General features: G+C 42.4%; 1 protein-coding gene across 1 annotated transcript; it reads right to left on the bottom strand.

Annotated features, from left to right (window-relative positions):
* Positions 1-6,589: 6,589 nt before the first annotated feature.
* Positions 6,590-8,017, bottom strand: LOC141784388 (P2Y purinoceptor 3). Its single transcript, XM_074662214.1, has one exon. The coding sequence runs from the start codon at positions 8,015-8,017 to the stop codon at positions 6,590-6,592; it is 1,428 nt and encodes a 475-aa protein (XP_074518315.1).
* Positions 8,018-9,989: the final 1,972 nt, after the last annotated feature.

Below are 9,989 nucleotides of genomic sequence, written 5' to 3'. Positions count from 1 at the left end.
CAAAAAACAAACCGAAGAATAAATTACTCTGAAAAACCTGAGTTTTTTTTTTTTTCTTCAAGTGAATGCAATATGCTTCCGTAGAAACAGGGACGTGCTGAAGAGGAAAACAAGGAATTTAGTTGGAGAAGCCTTGTATGCTGGGTGAAACAGGAGGTCATCACATGTCAGCAGGACACACACACACACACACACGTGCCAGACATACTGCAACCTCATCCAGAGACAAACAAACAAACCGCAGAGAGGAAGAAGAAGAAGAGGAGGTGAGGAAGGAGTTTCCACTTACCATCACCTGCTGCTCACATTAGCAGACACTAACAGGAAGTGAGTGAGCAGCTCTGACACTGACTGAGTCCTCATCCTGAGCCCTGCTTACAATCTGAGTGTTAAAAACTACAACAGGACACAGACACACACTAATCCCTCAAAAATGCGCCTACTGATCAGCGATACACAGCTCCAGGGGGTCTGGAGTGATGTGAATCTGACCAACACCCTGAACTCCACACCCTGAGCAGATGAAGCAGGAAACTCAGCTGACGGGGAGCAGAGAAAGACCTTACAGGGCTCTGCCTGATCCTGTGCCTCCTCCCAAGAATGGGGGAGCATCAGGGGGAGTTTCAGGTCCATGTCACCCTTCCTTCCTCACCTCCTCCCCTGGTCCTCCTTCTCCTCCTCCCGTGCTTCCTCTCTGCGGCCCGCTCTGCTTTCTGACACTGCGAAGGAGGAGGAGGAGGCTGACACACATCCACGGGCTGCTGCTGCTGCTGACTTCTTCCCTCCCCATAACGCCTGACAACCCACACCCAAACCACAGGGGGGGAGAACGGGGGAGCAAAAAGAGAGGCAGCCAACCCTGAGGGTGTGACAGTTAGACAGGTGTGAGAAGAGGGGGAGGCTTAAGGAGCTGCCTCTCTGGAAAAGACTCATTCAGAGGAGGTTAGAGTTGGCTGAGGCTGTCACACTGAGAGGAGGAGGAGGAAAGGGTGAGGAAGGGTGAGGAAGGGACAGTGTGGCTGTTAGAGGAAGCTTAATGAGTCGTCGTCTTTCAGAGTAAAGAAGAAGAAACCACAGCAGAGACAGGACGAGGCTCTGATCACACGCTCAGGTGGTCGGCTGGTGCTGCGTTCACTGTGAGCTGGGATAACTCACACAGCTGGGGCGTGAGTTGGCGGGAAGCAGGCTGCACAAAGTTCTGATCTCAGAGAACAGTGTTCATGCCAAGGCCCTGCCCAGCCCCACTTTAGACACACACACACACACACACACACACACACACACACACACACACACACACACACACACACACACACACACACACACACACACACACACACACACACACACACACAGAGGGGCCCTGCTGACAGTGATCAGACCCATTAGACCACGAGTCTGCAACTTTTACTTTCAAAAGAGCCGTTTTACCTAAGCTCACCTGGATGAAAGTCAAGCGGGGAGCCGTAAAATCTACTTTATCTTCACATTAGGACAAAAAAAGTGTACAATCAGGTGAATAATTATCTAAAAGAGAATTTTTTGTGTTTATAAATTTGTACATGTGATTTCTTAGGTTTTTTTTTATTAATTTATTTTATTTTTTTTTATAAATTTTGCAAATTTAAGAAAAAAAAAAAGAAATTGGTGGTGCCATAGATTTCATAAATTTTGCAAAATTTGGAAATTGAAAAAAGATCAAAAATTTGCAACATAGAAAAATGAATTTAAAAAATGTGCAAAATTTCAAAGAAATTGATGAAATTTCATGAATTTGCAAAAAAAACCTAAATAATGCAATTTCAAAATTTTGCTTGATTTCCAAAAAATTGTAAAAACTTTCTAAAATTGCAAAAAAGAGAGATTTATATAAAAAATTTCAAAATTTGCTCAATTTTTAAAAAATGTGGAATTCTTTTTCTTAATTTGCAAAAATGTCAAAAAATTGAAAAAAAAAAAAAAAGGAAAAAATTAAAGCTTTGTTTCAAGAGGTGATGCATTGTTAGTCCAAATTTTATGTTGTGATTTTACTTAGTGTCTGTGTTGGTATCATTCAAACATTAAAAGCCCCTTATTTAAATTATTTTCAAAGCTACAAGGAGCCACTGCAAAGGAGTCAAAGAGCTGCATGAGGCTCCAGAGCCACAGGTTGAAGACCCCTGCATTAGACGTTACCTTCACTGACTCGTACATCTCTAACCACCAAACTTAGCTCTGACTCTAATTATGAATGTAACCCCAGCTCCACATAATCAGATTATGATGAGATTATCAGAGATTTATACTGATCATAAATTACAGCCTTTTAAGTTTGCTCTTCTGTCTTTGGTTTGATTTTTCCCTGAAAAAAAACACACTGATGCTCATCTTAATATTTAAATTAAATTATTTTTTTCAGTTCGAACTGATCTGATCTGATCTAAAGAACACGAGACACAGGTATAAACTATAAACTGGGTCATTTAGAGTAAAATCGGTGTGTCGAGTACATTAAAAGATTAATTCAGTGCTTAAATGAAACAGAATCCATGCTTTTAAGGTCCTCAATACCCTGACAACACATTTATTACTCAAGCAAAGGTTGAAAATGTCAAATTATTTAAATCAATGATCATCAGGTTGTGTAAAACACAGCTGTTGTGAGGATTTAATGATTGATGTTGATTAAATCAATTTAGTTCCCTCTCTGTGACAGTCAGCTGAGTATTAGGAGTTGCTCACCATATTCTGATATTATAAAGATGAAACTACCAAATGAATAATCAGCAAACCAGCAAATGAAATCATCAGATGCCCTGACACATCACTGCTGACTGGTTTTACATCGGAAAGATGAGATAGTAGGAAACATTTGAATATAACAAATTAGCTTCATCACCAAACTCCTGTATAGATTTTTTTTTTTTAATAAAACAGGAACATTTATTTTTTCAGTGTGCTCTGTTTAAGTCGTTTAAGTGATGTCCTCAAACATTTAACATATAAAAACCCCATCATAATTCATTATTATAGCTCTATTAATTCATGCATAAAACTTTCCTTATCACTTTTAACTGTGACTCATTCATAATTTAAATTTACCATCATAAAATCTAATCTAACGTGATCACTTTCTACGGCCTAATCTCTCTATTGACTGGAGTATATCCAATAACCTGTCCAGTATTTCTTACATATAATGAGACGGTGAATTAAACACATTTTACCTTATGGTAATGTGAGCAGAAAGTGTCATAAATCATTGAATCAAACCACTTGAAAAGAGAATTGCTGTAAACTTTATGATAAAGTATATTCAGCCTTTATTCTCTGTATTACATGTTTGAAATCTTAACAGTTCTCTGACATAAGTGCGACTTTAATTTATCATTCAAGAAAAATTCATTCAAGAAACCACATAAATGATACCGTTTTAGGAAGCTTGAGGTTTTATTTTAGTCATTATCACTCCTACATAAGTTTGCACACAGTTTATACAAGTAATCTTCGTCATTAATATTTCATTTTAACAACATTTTTCATTTTTATTATTGTGGCATTGGTTTTTAAACGGTTAAATGTGACTGTTTGACAGTTACCACGACTCTCTTTGTATGTCTCACTGTGACTATTTTAATGCATGGTCTTGAATATTAAGTTGAAAATGGTTTTAAACTTTATTTTAGGGTAAAATGTGTTTAAAATAAACATTGAAATCTCTTCTTCTTGGACATAAACCTGTTGACTGATGTTGAAAACTGCTGAGTCAGAGCACAGCAGCGCGATTAAACTCAATTAATCCTCTGTTTTACCGTTTATAATCCAAATTTAAAACGTAAAAAGATTATGGAATGCAGAAATTTTATTATAAAGTCGGGTTTGTTTATTTTTGTCTCATTTTACTAGCTGTTAGAGAGTATTTTTGACGGTAGCGTAGTGGAGACCTGCAGCAGCAGCGGACGGGGCTGGGGTCTTTGGGGAGGGGGCTGTGACCGCTGCCTGTGGGAGTGTCCGCTGCTGCTGCTCAGTCACTGTCTCCTCTAAGTCTTTGTCGAGAAATATAAAACAATTCATCCCCAGTTACCGAGCCTGAAAACGGACTCAGACCCTGAGCCTGAGCACCGAGCCTCTCCATGTCCGAGCTTTGCCACGATGAGTGTGTGCGAGCTGACTCCATGATATGCCTCATTACTGTACCGTTCCTGTACCGAGCTGAGCTCACTCTACCTCCTGATTACCACCTGTTTACCACCTTTATAAAATAAAACACTACGTCACTAAACTATACTTCACGACAACACATATCTAATTTCATCAGCTGAAAGGAAAGCAGAAATATTAAAAAAATAAAGTTAGTGTTTGACTCACCCTTTCGTGTATGAATCCATCGCTGTGGAGTATTCCAGTTGTGACAGTATAAATATAAAACTGTGTGTGTTAAAGTGTTTGAGGCGCTCCCACCATACACACACTGTATAAAGTCTCACACTCACTCTGTGTCAGAGCGCCGTTTGAAAGTGGCGCCAACAGCTCCGCTGCTCCGCTGCACACACTCCGACACACACACAAAAAATAAATAGAAATTCAAACGAGCCCGCAGCGATATTGTACACACACCAAAATGTGCCCATGGCCCACAGGGATCGACCCCCGTCGTTCATTTGCGATATTGACGCTTCTGTGATTTTTATTTAATTTTTATGTGAAATTAAAATAACCGTCAGAGGGGTTTGTGGGCCGCGGTGCAGCACGGGAGATTGCGCGAGGCGGTTGTGTTTTGAATTTCTAACCGGCCCGAGGGGGGAGGAGGAGGGGGGTTCTTCTTCCCCAGCAGGGAACACAGTGTATGTGTGTGTGTTTGTGAGTGTGTGCTTCTGAACTGCAAAGTCACACTGCACCAACATCTGTGCGAATGTTTTAAGCTGACAAGAGGACATTTTTTACGTTTCATCTGTAGAGGTTTCAGCTCTCCTGAACAGCCTGCAAATTGTGAACTAAACTGGGCTATGTTGTAGTTTTTTTTTACTCAGACAGAAATGGCGTGTTATCAAGTCATAAGGATCAGATCAGCTATAGTTAAATAATGTTTTGTGTTAAATCTGCTGGGACGTTTCATGTGCTCTTCTATGTCCTGTACAGAGAGAAATCTGACCAAGGACTTTTGCCTTTTTTTTTTTTTTTTTTTTTTTACAAAAAAATTAAATCCTTTATCAGACTCAATCTGAGCCACATTTACCATGCAGGTCTAGAACAAATTTTTATTTCAAGATATTAAAGATATAAATTACACCTTTTGCTTGAAAAAAAAAGCAACATCTTGTTTCCTGTTTTTCTTTTTATATTTTGAACATTTTTTTGTACTTGTTTGGTGAGTGTTGTTCATATTAAGTCAAATGAGATATCCTATTACTAAAAGTAAGACATAAACACTATTTTGCAGACTGCAAAATGAAATACAGACATGAAAACAGCAGGTAAGCTGATTGTTTTTTTTTTTTTTAAGGCACAGCTTAAAACATCTAGCGGCCTCTATCAGGAAAGACTTAGTTGAGATATAATAATAGATGCATAAGTATGTTTAAATGAATGCAAAATCACCTGAAAAAGCTTTTTTTTATATATATATATCTACAGAGGAGCAGGCCTTTTTATCTTGCATCCCTATGCTTCCACATTAGCACAGTATAGAAAAACTAGTACCAAAAATGTGCATTTAGTGAGCAGCTGAGTGAGATGCCAATTTGAGGCAAGAAGAAGAAGAAGAAGAAGAAGAAGAAGAAGAAGAAGAAGAAGAAGAAGAGAGTGGTAGCTGTTGAGCCATGGACTTTTTAATTTTACTTATTGGATCTCAGCCTAAATCAGGTCACATTTCTCAGAAGCAGTCACAGTATTTGTAGAAAATATGAAATGTAGAGGGGATGAAAAGTCCTTCAGTTAGTGATGACTTCACACCAGCAGGGGGCAGCAGAAGATAAGCTCAACTCAGAGGGAGAGTTGATGATCTGAACTGGAACAAATCAGCTGTGTCCATGTTTTCTCTTACATGCTGCAGTGACCAATTTTTATCACTCCTCAGTTTATTTTTACTCCATGACTTATAATATGATGTAATCAGGACCACAGGTGTTCAAGGGCACAACATTATAATGGTACACATCAGGTACAAGAACATTGAGGTTGTGCATCCCCTCTCCACCAGATCTGACTTTATACTGCTCATACCCACGTGTTTCCTCAGACGTCTGGATCAAGGATGAGACTCAGTACATTAAAGTGAAAAACATGTCAGACAATGACGAACTATTACTATTCTCTGGAAGCCGGGCTATTCAAGAAAACAGGTCATGCTCTCAAAGTTTATTACCTTTATGAAATGTTTAATTTTTTTCTGTGATCAAATTATCATCAAGTGTCTCTGAGATATTATGGGAGGTTAAGTTTAGTTATGCTTAAGCACAACTACCCTCTTCAATCTAATTGGCCAGCCCTCTGAAGGCCCATTGGGGTCCACAGGATATAGACCTTGGTGTTTGAGGCCCCTCCTCTCCTACAAGTCATGAGACTCTTATGTGATGACTTCATAATTTCATCAGGTCTGGTGCTGCTTGAGTCACTCCACTATAAACTGGACTTTGGCTCTGTTCAGGTAAGGCCCACTGTGGTTAAAAGCCATGTTCTCCTCCTCTATTCCACCCTCTACTCCTCCATCATCTGCATCCTTTCCTTTTCCCATCATCCTCAGTGGCAGCAGGAGCCCGCCCTGCTGGTGGTTGTTGGTGTTCACCGTGTGGCAGCAGTGAGCACCGCCCTTGTCTTTGGTCAGGAAGTAGAGGAGGGCGTTGAGCCACGCGTTGAAGGACGCTAAAGGCCGTGTGATCTTGTAACACATGGAGACCATGGTCATGGTGTGACAGGGGACCCCTTTGATGACCTTCAGCAGGAGGAAGATGGTTCTGGTCACATGGAATGGGAAGAAGCACAGAGCAAAGAGAAGGGTGATGGTGATGATGGTCCTGATGGATTTGCGTCTGCGGCTGGCGTACGGAGAGTTGGCGCCTAAAAAAATGGAAACCCCTTCATCTCTCCCTCGTGTCTTTGAAACGCCGTTACTTCCTCGTCTACCTCGTCCGTCTCCTCCCGAGGTGCTCCTTCTGAGTATCCCTTCATGTCCACCTCCTCCTCTAGACGCTCTGCTGGACGAGGGCTGAATATGAAGACTCCTGAATATGGTCAAAACAACGTGAGAGTAGCACCACGCAATGATGGAGAATGGCACGAAGAATCCCAGCAGGTGGAGGATGATCCCGTATGGAACATAAACAGGAAACTCTTTGTCTATGGCGTCGTCCCAACAGTTCTGGTACTCCTCGATGACCATGCCATGGTCCCTATCGCTGGAGTTACTGTTCATCAGTGACAGCTCGTGGCTCAGACTGACTGTGGTGCTGGTGTTACCTACAAACCCTGCAAGCCTGGTCACGTGACCAGTCTGAGCAAAGCGGAAGATTGGGCAGGTCAGGGCGAACACCACGATCCAGACCACGACGCAGGTGCACTTCACGGCTTTCTTGGTCTCCAGCGTGATGACCCTCATGGGGTGGCAGATGCCCAGGTACCTGTGCACAGAGATACAGGTGAGGAAGAAGATAGAGCAGTACAGGTTGAAGTAGAAGAGGAAGCGAACCAGGCGGCACATAAAGTCCCCAAACATCCAGCGATCTCGCATCACGTAACTGGCCACAAGGAAAGGCAGCGACAGCCCATACATGAAGTCTGTGGAGGCCAGGTTGACCATGTAGATCAGAGATGCGTTCCAGCGCTTGGTGCGACGGAAGGAACGGTAGAGGATTACTGAGTTCAGAGAGATGCTGAAGATGAAGGTGAAGGAGTAGCAGATGGGGAGGAAGATGTACTTGTAAGACTCGTCTATGCTGCAGGACGGAGATGGAGGGATGACAGAGGGAGGCAATGAGGAGGTGTCCAGGAGGTCACGCAACCCTTCTGAGCTGATAGGAGGAAGTCCACCTGGGGAGGACATGGTGAGGAGTTCAGGGAATCTCAGGTGAGGGTGAGGATGATGACGGCTGGGTTGTATGTCATCTTTGTGATCCGGCACCTTCAGAGGTGATCCTGTAGGATCCTGGCCTGCAGATCCTCAGAGGATCCAAGTGTAAGTGTTCACCTGAAGATAAAGAGACAAATGAGCCCTTCAGAAATCCCTTTAATGTAAAGATCACACCTCAGTTCGACATGAATTCTGATATTTCTCAGTGTCTTACTGTCCTACAAATGTCAAATCTGACATGTATGGTTAGTAATTCTTGGGAACAAATGGATCATAGACTGAAAACAATCCAAAACAAGCGAGTGTTGAGTCTTCAATTTAAAATGGTCTCATTGTGTGAACCACATTCACCTGATAGATCAAGAGAAAGGTTTTGTTTTAGGATCATACAGGCTGAAGAGACCCGCGAAGGAAGACGAGTGGACCTGTGAAGTTTCTTAAACTAAAAGTAAAGTTTCAAAAAGAATAATGTCTGAAATAAAGAAACTGAAGTTGTTTTTTTCATTGTATTGTCTGATGTTTTTACTCATCAGAGGGCACTCAGGTTTGGTGGTTTTTCTATCTTGAATAGACCTGTCTGAGGACCCGTCAGGTGACCGTGGCTCAGGTCCTCTAAAGGACTGGACGTGACTTCTGTCCTCTTTAAATCTGTGTCGCTTCTGTGTTTCTCCGGTATTTTTGGAGCTGAGCAGGTGAGGGGGGTGGGGATTGGGGATCTCTTCCCGTCACCGACCCCCTCCTCTCAGACTGTTGACCAGCCTGTGCACAGTCTGTTTGACCTCTTGCTGCTTGCTGCTGATTCTCAGTGCTTGTTTGCCTTCCTGTGTACGAGGGCAAGCTGCTGACTCAGTTCTTCTTCTCACCCCATTAACTCTGCAATAAGTAACCACACCCCCCCTCCTTTGCCCCCGATGTACATCCTCCAATCCTTCAAACTGCATTTATGATACAGATATTACACCGTCAGCATTATCGGCTCTATAATTCCAGAAAACAGAAGATTCAGTGAGGCGAGCAGGCCCCGGCTCTGAGCTGAAAGCTTCATTATCAGCGTGTTAGCATCAGCACACAGACAAATGCTGCTGTGTGTGTTTGTGTAAGCATGAAGAAGCTCATATCCACAGGTAATACACCACTTAACCAGCGGGTTCAACACAGGTCTCCATCCTTTAACCTGAACATGAGCTTGGTCACTGCCGGCTCCACCGTATGCAGACGATTAATGATAACATCTGACGGAGGTACTGCATGTTAGTGTAAGGATAAAGAGTCTGCTCAGACAGTTTCTGTCTCTGAAACATGAATGGAAAGCAGATATGAAGAGAGCATCAATCATTAACAAACTACACCAGGCTGCTGCCCTGACTCCTGAACCTGAACCCAAGGAAAGCAAACGAGGCCCAAAAGATGGACTGGAACAGAGAGTTCTGAAACATGACAGAGTCTGAAAGGTAGAGGTCTTCATCCTGAAGCAGGTCAACACATTATCACAAACGTAAAACATCTTTATCAGACAAAATCTGATCAGTGTGGAGTCTCCGATGTCACTCGGTGGGACTACCATCCTTTAACATTCATGCTTGGCTTCAACATGTCATTAGCTAGTAAACATCATGTGTTGAGTTACTGCTTCGTAAATCTATGACATCACAGAGGTCTTCTTAAACAAACCACACAGATAACTGAAAAGAGGCTTCATCTAACCTTGTTCATATCAACACAACATGGGGCACACCCCTGTTAGAGTGCGGTCACACTGGCTATCCAAACCGTGCTGTGCTCAACCATGATTGCCCCCCCCACAATGCTGTTCCCCAGTCGGAGAATAAGGCCAGCGGTCACACTACTCCAACACGAACCAGACTTTAGCGGGTAACACACACGCCCATGGCTCGCGTATACCATGATGAAGCGTCTGTTTACACAAAGTGTGATCTCATCAGAG

The sequence above is a fragment of the Halichoeres trimaculatus genome, unplaced genomic scaffold (genome assembly GCF_033239565.1).
Source record: "Halichoeres trimaculatus isolate MK-OKI-2021-1 unplaced genomic scaffold, fHalTri1.1 fHalTri1_scaffold_22, whole genome shotgun sequence".
Lineage (NCBI taxonomy): Eukaryota > Metazoa > Chordata > Actinopteri > Labriformes > Labridae > Halichoeres > Halichoeres trimaculatus.
The sequence above is the reverse complement of the archived record's forward strand: the minus strand, read 5'-3'. Positions and strand labels throughout refer to the sequence as shown.

What these genes read in the sequence shown, in the direction of transcription:
- LOC141784388 (XM_074662214.1), bottom strand. Translation starts at nt 8,017, where the DNA reads ATGTCCTCCCCAGGTGGACTTCCTCCTATCAGCTCAGAAGGGTTGCGT.